General features: G+C 46.5%; 1 protein-coding gene across 2 annotated transcripts in view; it reads left to right on the top strand.

Annotated features, from left to right (window-relative positions):
- The window catches only part of nr2f6b (nuclear receptor subfamily 2, group F, member 6b), a 54991-nt gene that overhangs the window by 26085 nt on the left and 7469 nt on the right, over positions 1-21437 (top strand). For both annotated transcript variants that reach the window (XM_034180135.1, XM_034180134.1), the window contains one exon: positions 19665-19911. In XM_034180135.1, the coding sequence (XP_034036026.1) occupies positions 19665-19911 (247 nt within the window). The remainder of the gene's footprint in view (positions 1-19664; positions 19912-21437) is intronic.

Here is a 21437-nt window from a genome sequence, read left to right on the forward strand (position 1 = left end):
CACAGTGGCCCCCAGTTCCCGGCAGAAGCTCCTCCAGACGTGTGAGGAAAACTGGGGACCATGATCAGAGACGATGTCGGTAGGTATCCCATGCAGACGGACGACGTGGTGGACCAGGAGGTCTGCAGTCTCCTGGGCCGTGGGGAGCTTCGGGAGGGCCACAAAGTGGGCCGCCTTGGAGAATCGGTCCACTATCGTGAAGATGGTCGTCATGCCCTGGGACGGCGGGAGGCCCGTGACAAAATCCAGACCGATGTGGGACCAGGGGCGATGAGGCACAGGAAGTGGCTGAAGAAGTCCCTGTGCCTTCTGGTGGTCTGCCTTGCCCCTGGCACAGGTGGTGCAGGCCTGGATATATTCCCGGACGTCGGCCTCCAGGGACGCCCACCAGAAGCGCTGCCGGACCACTGCCACGGTCCTTCGCACCCCCGGATGACAGGAGAGCTTAGAACCGTGACAGAAATCCAAGACAGTAGCTCTAGCCTCTGGTGGGACGTAGAGCTTGTTCTTCGGCGCAGTTTCGGGGTCCGGGCTCCGTGCCAGGGCCTCCCGGACGGTCTTCTCCACGTCCCAGGTGAGGGTGGCCACGATAGTGGACTCCGGAATGATGGGCTCCGGTGGATCCGACAGCTCAGTCTTGACTTCATCTTCATGCACCCGGGACAAGGCATCCGATCTCTGGTTCTTGGTCCCGGGGCAGTAGGTGATTCGGAAGTCAAAACGCCCGAAGAACAGTGACCAGCGGGCTTGCCTGGGGTTCAGCCGCTTGGCGGTCCTGATATACTCCAGGTTCCGATGGTCAGTGAAAACCGTGAAAGGCACATACGCTCCCTCCAACAGGTGTCTCCACTCCTCAAGAGCCTCTTTCACCTCAAGGAGCTCCCGATTGCCCACGTCATAGTTCCGTTCAGCCGGGGTCAACCTGTGGGAAAAATAGGCACATGGATGAAGAACCTTATCGGTCTCTCCGCTCTGGGATAGCACGGCTCCTATCCCTGAGTCAGAGGCGTCCACTTCAACCACAAACTGGCGGCTAGGATCGGGCTGCACCAGAACGGGTGCAGTCGAGAACCGCCGTTTCAACTCCTTGAACGCGGCACCGCACCGATCCGACCAGGTGAAGGGGACTTTTGGAGAGGTCAGGGCTGTCAGGGGTCTAACTACCTGACTGTAGCTCTTAATGAACCTCCTGTAGAAATTTGCGAAGCCGAGGAACTGTTGCAGCTTCCTACGGCTTGTTGGTTGGGGCCAATCTCTCACCGCCGTAACCTTGGCCGGATCAGGGGCGACGGAGTTGGAGGAGATGATAAACCCCAGGAAGGACAAAGAAGTGCGGTGGAACTCGCACTTCTCGCCCTTCACAAACAGCCGGTTCTCCAACAACCGCTGCAGAACCTGACGTACATGTCGGACATGACTCTCAGGGTCCGGAGAAAAGATAAGTATATCGTCCAGATATACGAAGACGAATCGGTGCAGGAAGTCCCGCAAGACGTCATTAACCAAAGCTTGGAACGTCGCGGGGGCGTTAGTGAGGCCAAACGGCATGACCAAGTACTCAAAGTGACCCAACGGGGTGTTAAATGCCATCTTCCACTCGTCTCCCTTCTGGACCCGAACCAGGTGGTATGCATTTCTAAGGTCCAATTTGGTAAAGATCTTGGCTCCATGCAGGGGGGTGAACACCGAATCTAATAAGGGCAACGGGTATAGGTTGCGAACCGTGATCTCGTTCAGCCCCCTGTAATCAATGCATGGACGAAGTCCGCCATCTTTCTTGCCCACAAAAAGAAACCTGCTCCCATCGGGGAGGTGGAGTTCCGGATCAGCCCGGCAGCTAACGAGTCCCGGATGTAGGTCTCCATTGATTCGCGCTCAGGTCGTGAGAGGTTGTACAGCCTGCTGGATGGGAACTCCACGCCTGGAATCAAATCAATGGCACAATCGTACGGATGGTGCGGTGGAAGGGTGACTGCCAGATCCTTGCTGAAAACATCAACAAGATCATGGTACTCAACCGGCACCGTTGACAGATTGGGAGAGATTTTGACCTCCTCCTTAGCCTGTGAACCGGGAGGAACCGAGGATCGTAAACACACCCAATGGCAGGTCTCGCTCCACTGCACCACTACCCCGGATGGCAAATCAATCCGGGGATTGTGTTTTAACATCCACGGGAACCCCAAAATCACGCGGGAGGTAGAAGGAGTCACAAAAAACTCAATCTCCTCCCGATGATTGCCAGACACCACCAGAGTTACTGGTAGTGTCTTGTGTGTGATCAAAGGGAGAAGGGTGCCATCTAGTGCCCGCACCTGCAATGGCGAAGGGAGCGCCACCAGAGGGAGCCCTACCTCCCTGGCCCATCTGCTGTCTAGCAGATTCCTTTCTGACCCCGTGTCCACCAGTGCTGGGGCCTGAAGGGTTAAATCCCCGCTAAGGACTGTAACTGGGAGTCGTGTGGAAATATGTGTATGTCCCACGTGAATGTCTTGGCCCACCCTAAGCCCAGTTTCTAGGGGCGGGCGTTGGTGTTTAACCGCTCAGGGCAGTCTCTCAATTGATGCTCAAATGAGCCGCAGACAAAGCACGCCCCGCGGGCCAGCCTCCTTTGTCTATTAGGTGGTCTAAATGTGGCCCTGCTCGTGTCCATAGCTTCGTCAGCAGGGGGAGCTGTCGCCACACGGAGTGTAGAGGCCGTGGAGCGTGGGGAGGGCGGAACCCTTTCGGAACCGGAAGGGAGAGGGACGGCGCATGCCTGGCCACGCCCTTCCCGACGGCGTTCCTCCAACCGATTGTCTAGCCGTATAACGAGATCGATAAGCCCATCTAAATCCCGCGGTTCATCCTTAGCCACCAGGTGCTCCTTCAGGACTGACGACAGTCCGTTTATAAAGGCGGCGCGGAGCGCAGCGTTATTCCAGCCAGATCTCGCAGCCGCGATGTGGAAGTCGACTGCATAAGCGGCTGCGCTCCGACGCCCCTGTCTCATTGACAGCAGCACTGTCGAAGCAGTCTCTCTTCTATTAGGGTGATCAAACACTGTTTTGAACTCCCTCACAAACCCAGCGTACGTGAGAAGGAGCCATGAATTTTGCTCCTAAAGCGCCGTAGCCCAAGCGCGTGCCTCTCCTCGAAGCAGGTTAATCACATAAGCTACTTTACTAGCATCAGACGCGTACATCACGGGTCGTTGTGCAAAGACGAGTGAACACTGCATAAGAAAGTCCCCGCACGTCTCCACACAACCCCCGTACGGCTCTGGGGGGCTTATGTATGCTTCAGGGGATGGTGGGAGGGGTCGTTGAACGACCAGTGGAATGTCGATATCCTGCACAGGGTCGGCAGGAAGAGAAGCTGCAGCAGCGCCCTGAGCGCGCGCTTCCACCTGTGCGGTGAGAGCCTCCATCCTGCGGTTAAGGATGACGTTTTGCTCGGTCATCTGATCCAACCGAGCAGTAAAGGCAGTGAGGATTTGCTGCAACTCACTAATCACGCCTCCTGCAGACGCCTGTGCACCCTGCTCTTCCATTGGCTGTTCAACAGCCGGGTGACCCCCCTCGGGATCCATGACGCTGGCCGAGATATCCTGTTGTGAAAGTGTGGTGACACGGACCCACAACAGGGGGCGTAAATGAACGGACAATGGAGGAAGTCAAATATGAACACTTTACTGTTGTGAATAGCACAACTCAACAGTGATGCCGGTAACGCGTTACTTAGTAATGCGTTACTCTAATCTGACCACTTTTTTTAGTAACGAGTAATCTAACGCGTTAATCTTTCCAAATCAGTAATCAGATTAAAGTTACTTCTCCATGTCACTGTGCGTTACTATTATTTTTCATTGTGGGTCGATAACAGCATTAAACTTGGTCCGTGGGCAGGAGGTCGGGGTTCGACTGAACTGCCCACTTTCAGTGAGCTGTGAGCTTTTAATCCGCGGTTTTTTGCAGCTGCTCGACTCGTCCTCACCTCTTAAAGCGCGGTGATCAGCACACCTGCACTGAGCTTTACAAAGACATTTTTATACTTTGTTTCCTCCTTTATTTAGAATTCTGAGCTGAGCCGCTCTGTATCTGGTCGTTAAAAACAGCTGATCCTCCGCGACGCGTCAACAACTAACACTATTTTCCACTCAAATGCACCTAAACTCTCTTTCTGAGGACCACATGATGTGAAAACGCAATAAAACTTTCTTACCTGTAAATCTGGTCCTGTTTTCTGCATAAATAAATGTTATCCATTCTTTGTGCTCAAACGCCAAAGCAGGGGCGAATCTAGATGGAATGGGGGCGTGGGGGAGGGATGTGCCCCCTCCCCCACAACACCCCTAGATTAAAGGTGCAATTTTGAAGCCGTTTTTTACTACAACTAATATTGCTTAAAATAATAATAATTTCGACAAGTAAAATGTTTAGAGAGAATTTAAATGTTAGAAAAATGTTAGAATTTAATAGTTACCTTTATAAACAATGTAGGCTCGAAATTGCAAGTTTTACTGTTACAGTGCTGTCAACAGTTAAATATGAGGTCAAGAAAGACGTCTTTATTTTACTTTTTATAAAACAAGTATTTATTTTCATTGAAGTCAAGAAAGGGTGACTATAAAGTGAGTTTTGGCAAAACAGGTATCATTGTCATGTTGAGGTGGCAGAGGGTTGTTGTCGGCAGCTGGGAAAAGTAACTAAAAAAGTAACTAGTAATCTAACTTAGTTACTTTTATAATTGAGTAATCAGTAAAGTAACTAAGTTACTTTTACAATTGAGTAATCAGTAAAGTAACTAAGTTACTTTTTCAAAGTAACTGTGGCAACACTGCAACTCAACACAGCAGATTACAGAATATGTACAAAAATCAATTAACAAAGGTGTCGTGTGGGCAGGCTCGAGGATAGAAGACGTCTGTCCTGAGAAGAACCGGAACCACGCGATTTCCTCCGCCACCGAACCTGGAAAATACTGGAGCCGCCAAGTTCCGAGTCCCCAGGTGGCCACCGTCTCCGCGTGTCGGATCTGGTACTGCTGGCGAGGAGCAGAAACAATCAGATGTGGGTGTATGAACACCCAGTAACACTTATGGTGGATATTCCACCTCCACCTCTCATTCAGAAAGCTGGCACGTGCAGTTGTAAGTGTACTTATCAAACGTTGGGGTGAGAAGGTGTCAGTCCCAACTCAGCCTCAGCTTACAAGCACTCACAGAAACCCAACTGCAAAAGTAGCACAAGCAAAAATATTGTCTGTAACGGACAATCACAACGGCTGAGAATTTACCTCCTTAGGTAGATGATATCTCGGCAACGAGGTGGAGATGACGTCCGGTCTTTATGGAGTGAGATGATGAAGTGTAGATGGGTGACAGCTGTCAAGAGATAATGAGTGACAGCTGTCACCCCCGGCTGTGTCCGTGGCGGCAGCGCCCTCTCGTGCCTGAAGCCCGCACTTCAGGCAGGGTGCCCTCTGGTAGTGGGCCAGCAGTACCTCCTCTTCTGGCAGCCCACACAACAGTCATGAGACAAAGAGTAGGCTCAACTGAAACAGTGGTTGATACTAGAGATGGGATTTATGGCTCTTTGGGGGGATCCGGATCTTTATGGCTTGTTCCTTTCAAAGAGCTGTTCAAAAAACTGGCTCATATGGCTCTATTTTTTTTTTTAAAGTATTTTAGGCTTAATTATCAATTTCCGCCATGTGCGCATTCGTGGTGGTGCATGCTGCAGCGTGCATGTGCACTTTGCCATTACAATGCATTCTGGTTAGAAATTCCTAGCGCCATTTGTGACATAAATTGATAATTAAGCCTAAAAATATTGAGAGAGAGAGAGAGACAGAGAGAAATGAGCCATCTCAATGTCACTTTTCAAATTTGCTCCCCTATTCTGTGTCTCCCTACCTTTTGTGCCAGCAGTGGACATCGACATGAATCCTTGGGGAGAACAGCACGCTCAGGCAAAAGACTGGTGTTGACTGACTGAAATCTCGTTCCAAACAAGAAGAGAACAGGGAATACAAACCTGACATTAAACCAAACCTGTTGTTGCTTAAAGTAGCCAGTAGATGGCGTTAACGCATTGTAAATAACCAAGGAAACCCATACTGAGAAACACAAAAATGAATGAAAGGTCATTAAGACCAACACCATTTGTTTTTGTTCTTTCCATATATTTTTTGATTTTGAAAGTTTTTGTATTGCACATGTTCTTTTTTCAATTCACTTTAAATCTGATATCACAGCCATTATCAACCATTATCTGAGTTTGAATTATTTGGAAATACTGATTATAACCCCATTATAATATGTTGAAAAGAATTTTTGTCTGAATTCATTGTAAATATTCCACTAGGTGGTACAATATTTTCGCGCCACAAGAACCCCCCTCCCCCCTGCAGGAGTACTCATGTGAAGGCACATGCTGCCTGTGTCCCTCCCCCCGTAGCTGCTCTCTTTCTATGCGGGGGGGAGCCACAGCCGCAACTGCAACTGGATGTTCCTGGGAGCTGTGTGAAACAAACACGCATGAAAAAAAAAAAAGAACGACAAAAGAACGGCTCCTGCGCAGCCGTGACTCGGCTCCCTTCGTTCATATTAAAGAGCCGTTCAAAAGAATCGGCTCGTTCGCGAGCGTCACAACACTAGTTGATAGATAAGAAGAGGCTAAAGTGGTTTGGTCATGTGAAAAGAATGAAGCAGAAAAGACTACCGACAAGAGTCCTGCACTGCTATATCTCTGCACGGGGAAGCAGAGGACAGCAGGCAAAGACATGGATGAATAATATACAGGAAGACCTTAAGATACTTGGCATAAGCATGGAAGAAGCTATGCAACTAACCCAGGACAGGACGACTCGTGTCAACACCATCATCATATGAGGATTGAAGGAATGGCAGAAGAAGAAGGATTACCTCAAAACTACTTCACAGATTCTCACTAAATTTGCACCACAGATAGATATTACGCTATGAAAGACTCCATTAAATTTTGGAGGTGATCCAGATCCAGATTCTAGAACAAGTTTAACTTTATAAGCTTTTAAGGATTATGTCAAAACTACTTCACGGATTCTCACCAAATTTGTGCCAAAGATAGATATTGGGGCATGGAAGACTCCACAGAATTTTAGAGGTGATTTGGCTCCGTTTCCAGATTCTGAATCAAGATTTCACTTTATAGGCTTTGAAGGATTATGTAAAACTACTTCACAGATTCTCACCGAATTTGCGCCACAGATAGATATTACGGGATTTTGGAGGTGATCTCGATCCAGACTGTCGGACATCAGAAATCTCTGATTGCTATTGTTATTATTTTAATTTTAACTATTATTCTATTTTGTCATTTGATGTTTAAATGGACCACAATGAAAATAAGTGTTTTCACTTTCTTGTGTCATCCATGTATTTTTAACATATTTACAATTTTATTATGTACTTACCGTATTTTCCGCACTATAAGTCGCACTTTTTTACATGTTTTGGCCGGGGGGTGCGACCTATACTCCGGTGCGACTTATAAATGAAAAATATACCGGTAGGATCTCAATTAATTTACTGTAACAAAACAATTTTACGTGACAGAGTCGATCTATGTTTTAAAATGGCCACCGGAAAAGGAAATGCAATGCATCATGGGCACTGTAGTATGACGGCCATCCTATAGTTCACGCTGGTCGCGATAACCAATCAGAGAACAGAACTTTGGATGCGTACTCCTCACCTCACCCACAGCGTGTGAAGCTGACGAACACGGTGCTTGCTGTTATTCCGGCTTGGCGAACAGAACAGCTTCAACCCTTGGATATCAATGTGAGCAGAGTGTTTAAGTTGACGCTGAGAGCTGCGTGGGAGCATTGGGTGAGCGACGGCGGAGGATTAGCGTGTGCACTTGGAAGGAGCTGGCGTCGATGATTGTGAAAAGCGTTTGAAGCAGACGAACATGGTGTTTATTCCGGGACGGCTAACAAGACAGCTTCAACCCTTGGATATCAGTGTGAGCAGAGTTGACGCTGAGAGCTGCATGGGAGCACTGAGCGATGGCGGAGGATTAGCGTCTCCACTTGGAAGGAGCTGGATCGACACCGCTGGGTGGTCATGAGCTGCGCAGGTAGGCACTGCATGGTTCGGCTCGCAATGTGGTCCGCAAAATACAAACATATCCGTAGGTAAAATGCAGCTCACGAGAGGGCACTCGAGGCTTGTGTGACTGTTCCTGCGACTTCTGACTACCATAGAAAAATAATAATTTTAACGTTACTGATAACATAACAAGACAACGGAGAAGGCCCGAAAAAATGCCACCAAAAAGAAAATCATACTCTGCAGATTGTAAGTTACGACTGGTGAAATATGCATCCGAAAACGGTAGCCGTCACAATATTATCATCTGAACTTTTCATGTTAACATACCTGTATGTCCATGGGACTTATAGTCCAGGGGACCTTATTTATGGTTTATTTTTCTTTATAATGGATAAAGTGGCTGGTGCGACTTATACTCCGGTGCGACTTATTTATGGTTTATTTTTCTTTATAATGGATAAAGTGGCTGGTGCGACTTATACTCCGGTGCGACTTATAGTCCGGAAAATACGGTACATTGAACTTACTATATAAAATCACACCCGCATGCACACAGATGCCACTTTGCTTTTAATATATATGTGACCACAGGACCTTTGTGGCCGGGACGGCGGTGGGATCGAACCCGGATGGCTCGCACTAAAGACCATTCCTCTACCAGGTCAGCCAAAGGGGAATTCCCCATTAGCCAAGCTAGCGGGAACGTCTTTTCAATCAGGACCCGGGACCTTCATCCCGCTACATATCTCCCCACCATTTTTGACTTCGTCTCAAAGTCACAGGTGCATTTAAGCATGTTCTGTGACTACCCACATCCTGTTTTCGACACCAGATTGTGACCGCAGGACCTTTGTGGCCGGGACGGCGGTGGGATCGAACCTGGATGGCTTGCACTAAAGACCATTCCTCTACCAGGTCAGCCAAAGGGGAATTCCCCGTTAGCCAAGCTAGTGGGAACGTCTTTTCAATCAGGACCTGGGACCTTCATCCCGCTACATATCTCCCCACCATTTTTGACTTCGTCCCGAAGTCACAGGTGCATTTAAACATGTTCTGTGACTACCCACATCCTGTTTGCGATGCCAGATTGTGACCGCAGGACCTTTGTGGCTGGGATGGCGGTGGGATCGAACCTGGACAGCTCGCACTAAAGACCATTCCTCTACCAGGTCAGTCAAAGGGGAATCCCCCATTAGCCAAGCTAGCAGGAACGTCTTTTCAATCAGGACCCGGGACCTTCATCCCACTACATATAGATGATCTTTCCGTTTTCACAGCGTTCATCCTTGACCCAAAATACATTAGGATACCAAACGGTAAATGTCAGCTCTTTCCAGTTTCTCTGTGATCTAAGCCACACACACCCACGCACACAGAGTCACTTGGCTATTAAAATACAGATGGTTGCATACAGTGAAATAAAACTGGTTAAAGTCAGAGAAAGTGAAAGAAAGATTGTTTATGTGAAGCAACGCTCAATTTAGAGAAGTCAAAGAATGCTAATGAAAGAAAGTTAAGTCAGTCGAAGCCAACTGATGTTAACTTAAGTCAAGGAAAGCTAGTTAGCTAATATAGCCTGAAAAAACCTAAATATGACACTAAAGTCAGAAAAACCTAATGTTTTCTACCTGCCAGACAGAGCAAATTTAGCTAACTACATATTATCACAGTTGTAGCACACACATGCACACACAAGGTGTTGTTTGGACATAATTCACCAAGTCAGTGGCCCACTCTAGGTTAAACCTGTTTGCACGTAAATGTCAGCCACTTATAATTACCTTGTATTTCCTGCCTTACACATGTTGATGCACCAAACCTGCATCCTCACCTGGCATATTAATGAGCTAAGGCGCACATTTGTTTTCCCAGCAGGTCCCCTGCCAGGTGATGTTCTATTGATTGTTTCCAACGATGTCTTGATAATATGTATGCAAACTTTGATCACTCACTGCATTGTGCCTACTGCAGACAACCATCTCCACCTGCTGTTTATGTAATTGGCCGGTATGGCCCTTTGTGTCTGACTGCCAAGCCCCCTGTGGGGTATAAAGCTGGACTGAGCCTTATATATGTTTGTGTACCTGAAACGTTTTCAGTTTTTACTTTTCTGTGAAACAAAGGACATGCCATGCATGTTTGGATGTAGGAACTGTCTCTCTTTATTACTTTGACACTGCACCGCACTGGCAGTCAAACACTACACTGGTGACCCCAACGTCAATTTTTCAAAGTTTTTGAAAGATACTCTGACATCATCATCATCATGATGGTGAACGCAACGATGAATGCAGTGTCATTGAAGCTCCCTGAGTTCTGGGAGTTGTCCACTGTGACCTGGTTTGCCCAAACTGAGGTGCAGTTTGCACTGCGGGAGTTCACTATGGACGACACAAAATATTATGACTTTGTGTCGGCCCTCAGCAGCTCCACAACAACACAAGTGGTCATGATCCTGCAAAGCCCCCTGGCAGCGAGCAAATATGCGACCATCAGGGCTCACCTCCTAAAAATGTTCGAACTGTCCAACGTAAAAAGGGCCAGCAAACTCTTCTCCCTGTACGTGCTGGGGGACAGCAAACCCTCTGAGCTGATTTTTCACCCACCTATTCCTGCAGCAACTTCCTCCCCAGGTGAGTGCAACTCTGGCCAACACCACCATCACAGACTGCCATGTGCTGACAGAGGAGGCAGACAAATTCTTCCTGGCTGGCCAACACCATGGCATGACGGCGGTGGCACTCACACCAGCCCACGCGGCTGCGGCGGCCCCAGTCTGCACACTGGTGCCACCCCCGGAGGAAGCAGCACTCATTACGAAGGCACCTATCCCACCCCAACAGTGTTCTCAAACTAGCTTCTATCATGCCACATTCAAAGCAAAAGCCAGACGCTGCTGCTCACCATGCACCTTCAAGCACAAGGGAAACGGCAGAGCTGGTGCTCTGTAATAGCCATGAATGTCAGCTACAGCGACAGTCTGCTATTCATCCAAGACACCATCTCCGGCCGACAGTTCCTGTGGGACACCAGTGCGCAACAGAGCATCCTGCGGGTTTTGTTGTGAAAGTGTAGGAACACGGACCCACAACAGGGGGCGCAAATGAACGGACAATGGAGGAGTCAAATAACACTGCTTTTACTGTTGTGAAACAGGCACAACAAACACAACAGACTACAATCTCGAAATTGAGTCCAATTACAGCGGTGTCGTGTGGGCAGGCTCGACGATAGGAGACCTCTGTCCAAGTCGAACCGGAACCAACCCGATTTCCTCTGCCACCGAACCCCGGGAATACTGGAGCCGCCAAGTCCCGAACTCCCAGGTGGCCACTGCCTCCGCTCGTCGGATCCGGTACTGCTGGCGAGGAACAGAAACAGTCAGGTGTGGGCGCTGCTGCACCCAGCAACACGTAAGGTGGAAATACCACCTCCACCTCTAATCACAAAACAACACTGAAGTGTAGGAATATGTGTACTTATCCAAACACGTCCAATATGGTCTTCAGTGTCCTAAGCACAAGCAACAAAGTATTACGTCTCTGAATGAAACAACTGGCTGAGTTCGTTACCTCTTTGATTGAGCGATATCTCGGCAATGAGGTGGAGATGCCATCCAGCTGATATACCCCTCCGCTGATGGATGACAGCTGTCTCAGTTGATAGGTGACAGCTGTCACCTTGGCTGCTCCTGTCAGGCGGCAGTGCCCTCTGGTGCCTGGAGCCCACACTCCAGGCAGGGCGCCCTCTGGTGGTGGTGGGCCAGCAGTACCTCCTCTTCAGCGGCCCACACAACAGGTTTCCAAATTAGACATCTTGGCGGATGGAGTGGGCCTACCCCTTGCAGCTGCCAGCGGCAGTCCCATACACACATACGGCACCCGAAACGTTGACTTGTGTTTCGGGGTACAGAGCTTTAGCTGGGACTCCATCACAGCTAAGGTCACCGTCCCCCTACTGGGTGCGGACTTTCTCTGTGCGTACAGACTGCTGGTGGATGTCAAAAACCACTGGCTGCTCTGGGAATTCTCTGCAACCGACCTTCTCTGCCTCTGCTGCCAAGCATGGAGAGGAGCAACACATCACCACCACGGGCCCGCCAGTGTATATCTGAGTGAGACGTCTCAACCCAGCCAAGCTCAGCATCACAAAAGCAGAGTTCAAAAGTGTGGAACGCCTCTGCATCATCCGCCGCTCAGACAGCCCATGGGCGTCACCCCTCCACATTTGTCTAAGCCCAGCGTTGGGTGGGGCCCATATGGTAATTGCTTCCAACTCAACGACACCACAACTCCGGGCTGCTACCCGGTGCCCCACATCCAGGACATTGCAACGCATCTGATGGGCATGTCCATTTTTTCCAAGGTGTACCTCGTCCGGGGATGCCACCAAGTGCCAGTCCACCCATGAGACGTCCCCAGAACACCAGTGACCACCCCTTTTGGACTGTTTGAGTTCCTGAGAATGCAGTTAAACTTCAGAACCTCTGCCCAGTCCTTCCAGCGCCTCATGGACTCTGTGTTACGCAACCTGCCGTTCCTGCTCATCTACCTGGACAACATTCTGGTGGCCAGCTCCTCCCAAACACAGCACTTGTTCTACCTGTGCATACTTTTTGAATGCCTCAGCATGCATTGTCTAATCATCAACCCCACAAAGTGCCAGTTTGAGCTGACCACCATCAACTTTCTGGGGCACAGAGTCCTGAAAGACAGGTGGAGGCAGTCCTGAATCTCCCATGACCACCCGCGGTGTGAGCCCTGCATGAGTTCTTGGGAATGAAATTTTACCACCGCTTCATCCCCAAAGATGCCGAAGTCATGCACCCCTTATATGAGGAACTAAATGGGAAATTTCTGGGTATTCTGTGTTAGTATGCGCCCGCGGCCGACGTGCTTGATGAATTCCTGCGCAAAAAGTAGTTCTCAGATAATTGTGATATATTCCTGGGAGATAATGAGTATAACTCATCTAAATTAATTCCAAAATTTACCAGTAATAAAATTACAAAGATAACTGAAGTTTAAAGAGTGGCCGTAATAAATATTTAAGTTTATGGGCAACTTCACCTGTTGTCACTCAAGCACATTGTAAACATTGACACAATGGATTTTGATGCGGAAGAGTTCAGAAAGATACGACTGGAATGTTTTGATGACCATTTACAGGTGGCAATGAAAGACTCGGGTGTTAACTTTGTGTTAAAGTCAGAACAAGAAGCTGCACCGAAAGAGATCTATCTGGGAAGAGACACATTCTGTATGTTGCCTACAGGTAGGCATTTGCTTTGATTTAATTTTAACCAGGAAACACCTAATGATTTCACCACTCAGCAGCACGCTGAGCAGTGTAGCGAAAGTAGTCTGGCGAGCTCAATTTGTGGGTGAGCTATCCCACAATGCCAAAATAGCAGAGATGTCACTACAATGAGAGCAGTACTCTGAGCAGTGTGATACTGCAGTTTGTGGTATGTAAAAGTTTTGGCACCCCTGATGATTTCCTTGATTTTCCTTTATAAATCATTGGTTGTTTGGATCAGCAATTTTAGTTAAATATATCATATAGCAGACAAACAGTGATATTTGAGAAGTGAAATGAAGTTTATAGGATTTACAGAAAGTGTGCAATAATTCTTTCAACAAAATTAGGCAGGTGCACAAATTTGGGCACCCCAACAGAAAAAAATACATAAATATTTAGTAGATCTTCCTTTTGCAGAAATAACAGCCTCTAAACATTTACTATAGCTTCCAGTGAGAGTCTGGATTCTGGCTGAAGGTATTTTGGACCATTCTTCTTTACAAAACATCTCAGATTTGTTGGTTTCGGAGCATGGACAGCCCACTTAAAATCACACCACAGATTTTCAATAATATTCAGGTCTGGAGACTCAGATGGCCACTCCAGAATGTTGTACTTGTTCCTCTGAATGAATGCTTTAGTAGATTTTGAGCAGTGTTTAGGATTGTTGTCTTGTTGAAAGATCCAGCCCCAGCGCAACTTCAGCTTTGTCACTGATTCAGAATCAGAATCACCTTTATTGTCATTGCACAGCAATCAGCACAATGAAATTTGCTTGTGCATCCTCAAAAACAATGCCCACCCTCACACATAACTTACCCACACACATACTTCAATAAATATGAAAACATCAGGAGACTGGGGAGGAGGGGGAGAGGCAAGCTCAGAGACAAACATAACTCGTATTGCACTGATCCCACATTGTCATTGTCCCATATGGCACTTATCCCATACTGCACATGTCCCATATTGCATGTATCCCTCTAAAACATCAGTTAAAAAATACCCAACTTTAATAAAAACCCTTAAATAGCTTAAAAAAAAATTAATAAATATACCTAAAGGTTAAAAATAGTTAAAACAAATATTGCACATGTCCCCCCTTGTTCTAATTAGAACAATGCAATTGTTCTGACGAGAGCTTGGGCATGTCTGTTCAGTTCTGTAACAGCTCTAGGAAAGAAGCTGAACATTGTTCTCAAGAATCTGCTGATATTGACTGGAATTCATGTGACCCTCAACTTTAACAAGATTCCCAGTACCTGCACTGGCCACACAGCCCCACAGCACAATGGAACCACCTCCAAATTTTACTGCACAACTCCACTTCCAATGAAGTTGGGACATTGTGTGAAATGTAAATAAAAACAGAATACAATGATTTGCAAATCCTCTTCAACCTATATGCAACGACTAGATATTTAATGTTCAAACTGATAAACTATTGTTTTTGTGCAAATATTTGTTCAGTTTGAAATGGATGCCCACAACACATTTCAAAAAAGCTGGGACAGGGCAACAAAAGACTGGGAAAGTTGATGAATGCTCAAAAAACACCTGTTTGGAACATTCCACAGGTGAACAGGTTAATTGGAAACAGGTGAGTGTCATGATTGGGTATAAAAGGAGCATCCCCAAAAGGCTCAGCCGTTCCCAAGCAAAGATGGGGTGAGGATCACCACTTTGTAACAACTGCATGAAAAAATAGTCCAACAGTTTAAGAACAATGTTTCTCAACGTTCAATTGCAAGGAATTTAGGGATTCCATCATCTACAGTCCATAATATAATCAGAAGATTCAGAGAATCTGCAGAACTTTCTAAACATAAGCAGCATGGCCGAAAATTAACATTGAATGCCCATGACCTTCGATCCGTCAGGCGGCACTGCGTTAAAAACTAACATCATTGTGTAAAGGATCTTACTGCATGGGCTCAGGAACACTTCACAAAACCATTGTCAGTTAACACAGTTCGTCACTACATCTACAAGTGCAAGTTAAAACTCTACCATGCAGAGCAAAAGCCATACATAAACAACATCCAGAAACGCCGCCGCTTCTCTGGGCCCAAGCTCATTTGAAATGGACAGATGCAAAGTGGAAAAGTGTGCTGTGGTCTGATAAGTCCACATTTCACATTGTTTTTGGAAATCATGGATGTCTTGTCCTCCGGACAAAAGAGGAAAAAGACCATCCAGATTGTTACCAGCGCAAAGTTCAAAAGCCAGCATCTGTGATGGTATGGGGGTGTGTTAGTGCCCCTGGCATGGGCAACTTACACATCTGTGGTGGCGCCATCAATGCTGAAAGGTCCATCCAGGTTTTTTCAGGGACGTCCCTGCTTATTTCAGCAAGACAATGCCAAGCCACATTCTACATGTGTTACAACAGCATGGCTTCGTAGTAAAAGAGTGCGGGTACTAGACTGGTCTGCCTGCAGTCCAGACCTGTCGCCCATTGAAAATGTGTTGCACATTATGAAGCGCAAAATACGACAACAGAGACCCCGGACTGTTGAACAACTGAAGTCGTACATCAAGCAAGAATGGGAAAGAATTCTACCTACAAAGCTTCACCAATTAGTGTCCTCAGTTTCCAAACGCTTATTGAGTGTTGTTAGAAGGACAGGTGATGTAACACAGTGGTATAAACATACCACTGTCCCAGCTTTTTTGAAATGTTGCAGGCATCCATTTCAAAATGAGCAAATATTTGCACAAAAACAATAAGATAATCAGTTTGAACATTAAATATCTTGTCTTTGTGGTGTATTCAATTGAATATAGGTTGAAGAGGATTTGCAAATCATTGTATTCTGTTTTTCCTTACATTTTACACAATGTCCCAACTTCATTGAAATTGGGGTTGTAGGTAGCAAGTGTTTTTCTTGGGATGCTGTGTTCTTTTTCAGCCATGCATACCGCCCCTTGTTATGTCCAAATGACTCAATTTTTGTTTCATCAGTCCACAACACCTTATTCCAAAATGAAGCTGGCTTGTCCAAATGTGCTTTAGCATACCTCAAACAACTCTGTTTGTGGCAGAAAAGGCTTCCTCTGCATTACAGCATCATACAGCGTCTCTTTGTGCAAAGTGCGCTGTATAGTTGAACGATGCACAGAGACACTATCTGCAGCAAGCTCATGTTGTAGGTCTTTGGAGCAGGTCTGTGGGTTGACTATGACTGTTCTCACCATCCTTTGCTTCAGCTTATCTGAGATTTTTCTTGGCCTGCCACTTCAGGCCTTAACTAGTACTGTGGCTGCAGTCTTCCATTTCCTCACTATGTTCCTCACAGTGGAAACTGACAGCTGAAATCTCTGAGATAGCTTTTTGTATCCTTTCTCTAAACCATGATGTTGAACAGTCTTTGTTTTCAGGTCATTTGAGAGTTGTTTAGAGGCTCCCATGTTGCCACTCATTAGAAGAGATGCAAAGAGGAGAAACATTTGTAAATGGCCACCTTAAATACCATTTCACATGACTGGATTCACCTGTGTAAGGAGGTCAAGGGTCAATGAGCTTACCAAACCAATTTTGTGTTCCAATAATTAGTGCTAAATATATTCAAATCAATAAAATGATAAGGGTGCCCAAATTTATGCACCTGCCTAATTTTGTTTAAATTATTATTGCACACTTTCTGTAAATATTAGAGACTTCTTTTCACTTCTGAAATATCAGTGTCTTCGTCTGCTATATGACATATTTTACTGAAATTTCTGATCCAGACAAACAATGATTTATAAAGGAAAATCATGAAAATTATCAGGGGTGCCCAAACTTTTGCATACAACTGTATATTCCGGGGTAAAGTGGTGCAGGGGCAAAGTTGACAAGAGGCGAAGTGCCTAGCTTCCACAGCTAACTATGTTAATAACATGGTTAGCTATAAAGTCAGAGAAAGCTAATGAAAGCTCGCTAAAGTCAAACAAATCAATTTAGCTAGTTATGAAATATTAGCTAAAGTCAGAGAAAGCTAATGTACAGACGCGTATTGCATTCACTGGATAAAAAAATTTGACCGCTGATGTCGTAGTTACGAGGAAAGATCTTGTAATTACGACATCAAGATCTCGTACTTACGAGATCAGCTGTCAAATTTTTTTATCAAGTGAATGCAATACGCTTCCATACTAATGAAAGCTAGCTAAAATCACAAATAAAAAAGAAGAAGCAGCTCAGAATGTACAAGATCCCCAAGACTGAGGTCAGAGAAAATTGTTGGAAAAACAAAAAACAAAAACTGATGCAGTTTAAAAAGGTCAAAGCCAATAAGCATAAAAATAACTAAAACATTGTTCAGAAGCTTTAAAAAAAGTTGTCCCAACCAATTTAAATGTGATTTGATGTGTGTCAAGAATATACTAGTAATCTTTTTGTGGTATTGTGCAGACTTTCAATAATCAGCCATTTTATAGCCTGCAAAACAGCTCCATTTTTAGAGGGTCATGAGTATTGTATTTAGACAAACTAAATACAAAGATTCTGAATACAAACCATCACTTTTACAGCCAGTTATGTCTTGGACTTCACTTAAGTCAATCATTAAGAAATACAAATGATATGGTACTGTGTGTTAAATCTGTCAAAAACAGAGGAACTGTGAAAGAAGACAAGTGAGGGAAACATGACACCCAACTCATAGGCTTCTGTTGCTGTGACTCAAGAAACTATGTATTGTGTAACTTTTATCTGTGGCACCACCAGTCACAGCTGTCACAGCTTTCCTGTAGCATGCTGGTTCTTGAGTTGTGCTTTCTGAAGCAACCGGTTATTCAAAATTTTACTTGTTTCTGGAGCCAAAGTAGTGCTGGAAGTGAAACAAAAAAATCACTTCTTTTTTTTTTTTTTGCCTCCTTGCTCTCGGCCGAGACGGTCGCATTTTTCTCTTCTCCCTCCCTCCTTATCTTTCCTGCTTCTGTGGCGTGTTGTCTGTGAGGCTGCCAGCTTTGCTCTTCTGGAAACAGCAAAAATGGATCTGTTAAAGTGGTCTCTGAATGCAATTGACACTATTTTTTCTACAAGACACTCAGGAGCGGAGGACCCGACCTGTCCTGCTGGGACACATGTGATGGGTTACGTGATGGACAGCTGGAGGAAATGGCAGGTCTTGTGCCTTTACACGCTGTCTGTGGAGGACGTCAAAGATGTGTATATATTTGGCACGGTGGTGACTGGGTTCCTGCTGTGTGGAGCGGGCATAGCGCTGGTTTACCGGAAAATTAAGAAAGTGGAAGCGGCAATAATTGGCCCGTCCAGGCTGCCCCGCATGATTGATTCGATTGGAAGGGCAGTGTCAGCTCAGTCGGTGGGTGTTAACCGCGCGTTGGATACCATCTCCGGAAGAATGGCTGCACTGGAAAACCGCATTGATCGTCAGTAATGACCACATCTCCTCTCCTAATTCAGATGTATTGAAAGCCACTCTGTCTCAGACTGTGGAATCTTTCAGGCATCTGCTAATCTGGATTTTCATTCGGCTTCCCAAAACACAGCTGCACTTCAAGGCCGCTGTGATAAAAACCTCCTGGAGAAGAACAACGCTCATGCCTCACTCCCCAGGTCTCCCCCCGCCCTCAGCTTCTCCAGCTCTGACGTTGACTGTGGACAGTGGACTGTTCAGGGCTGGGGCCCTCCTCCCTCCAGAATGGACGAACAAGGCCGTTGATGGCGCCTAAAGGCGGCCTCCGGGTGTTCTGTCTGATAACTGGACTCTTACAAATCTCGGTCGTCGTCTCTCGTCCTGTTGTTGTGTGTGATCATTGTTCATTGTGCTGATGGGTTTTTTCCTGCATTGCTGCTGCATGATTCAGTGCAGCAGCAATGAAGGTTTTTCTTTCCCAAGTTTTACCTTGTGTGTGCTTTTTATATGTGTTCATGTACCGGGCTGGCTTATGTGTGTTGTGTGTTATGTGTGTGTCGTCTGTCGTCATGAGGCCGGTCATGGTTTGCTCAGCCCTGCTGTTGACCTAAGGCAGGATATACATCTGGAGCTGGTCCCCGGGCGCCTAAAGGCGACTTCTGCTCCTAACTGGCAATTAGGATGGGTTAAATGCAGTAAACACATTTCATTGTGCAGGGCACATGTTCCTTTGTGCATATGACAATAAAATTCTTTTGAATCCTTGAATTGAACAAAGATCGAATCATCTGAATTCAGTTTTACTCCTCATGGATACATTGTATGGCAAAGCAGAAAGCAGCCTTCTCTCCCTGAATACTTCAGGGTGAAAGGTCATAATTATGAGGAAATTGACACTAATTAACTCTTTCCTGTAGGTGGCGCTACTGCGGCTGAGCTGGAGTGAACTGTTCATCCTAAATGCAGCTCAGTCGGCCCTGCCTCTACACATGGCTCCCCTACTGGCGGCGGCTGGGTTCCACTCATCGCCCATGACTGCAGAGCGTGTGGTGTCCTTCATGGACCAGGTCAGAATCTTCCAGGACCAGGTGGACAAACTGAACAGACTGCAGGTGGACTCTGCCGAGTACAGCTGCCTCAAAGCCATCGCACTCTTTTCTCCTGGTAAGATTGATAGAAATGAGCACTGTGCCTCACACAGACCTACAGTTGTGGTCAGAAGTTTACATACACCCATCATGGGCATGAATGTCAGGATAATTTTGGGCTTTTAATGCTGTCCTTAATAAACTGTTCTTTTGCCAGGATGGAATAATCATACAGCATACAAATTGGGTGCACAAGTTTAAATTTATTTTGGATCTTCTCTAATCCACACAGAGTCAAAATTATACATGCTACCTCAACTATATACATACATTCATGTTAATCTTTTGATATGTGGTGCTGAAGGTTCTACGTCTTTTAACATGACCTGTTCCTAATTTGTAGCTCATCACCTGGGGGTATTTAAGGCTCACAGGGTTCACTAGTCACTTGTCAGAACAATGCGCCCTGTGCCTTCTTTCCAGCTATTCTCCGTGTTTTTTTCCTAGTCCCGTTTGCCTCATCGTTTTTTGGCCATCTGCCTGTGTACCTGACTCCGCCTCTGCCTGATGTTTTTTGTACTGCTACTTGTTTTGGACTGCCTTTATGTGTACTGACCTCTGCCTGAAACTTCACTAAACCTTTTTGAACCACAGAGCTGCTTGTCTGAGTTTTGCATTTGCGTCCAGACGACTTTAGCCACCAAGCCTGATAGCTACAAAGCAGGCTTATTACTCTGATTTGAGCAACACAAACAAGCACAACTCAAAGTTCTTGTTTGACACGGTGGCAACACTTATTCATGGACAACCAACTGTAAGTCGCTCTACTTTTACAACACAAGATTTCATAGATTACTCACTCACTCATTCATCTTCAACCGCTTATCTAGTCCTGGGTCTTCCCTGGGGTCTTCTCCCAGGTGGACGTGCCTGGAACACCTCCCCAGGAAGGCACCCAGGAGGCATCCTTACCAGATGCCCGAACCACCTCAGCTGGCTCCTTTCAACGTGAAGGAGCAGCAGCTCTACTCCGAGCTCCCCACGGATGACCGAACTTCTCACCGTATCTCTAAAGGAGACACCAGCCACCCTCCTAAGGAATCCCATTTTGGCTGCTTGTACCCACGATCTATTTCTTTCGGTCATGACACAACCCTCATGACCATAGGTGAGAGTAGAAACGAAGGCTAAGCAGTAGATCGAGAGCTTCGCTTTTTGGCTCAGCTCCCTTTTCGTCACAACAGGACGGTAGAGTGAATGCAACACCACCCCTGCTGCGCCAGTTCGGTGGCCAATTTCATGCTCCATTGTCCCCTCACTCGTGAACAAGACCCCGAGGTACTTGAACTCCTTCACTTGGGGCAAGGCCGTATTCTCTGAACGGAGTAGGCAATCCATCGGTTTCCTGCTGAGAAACATGGCCTCAGATTTAGAGGTGCTGATCCTCATCCCAGCCACTTCACACTCGGCTGCGAACTGATCCACTGAGTGTTGGAGGTCACAGCCTGATGAAGCCAACAAGACCACATCATCTGCAAAAAGCAGTGAGCCCACCAAAATGGAAACCCTCCTCCCCCTGACTACGCCTCAATATCCTGTCCA

The sequence above is a fragment of the Thalassophryne amazonica genome, chromosome 10 (assembly GCF_902500255.1).
Source record: "Thalassophryne amazonica chromosome 10, fThaAma1.1, whole genome shotgun sequence".
Lineage (NCBI taxonomy): Eukaryota > Metazoa > Chordata > Actinopteri > Batrachoidiformes > Batrachoididae > Thalassophryne > Thalassophryne amazonica.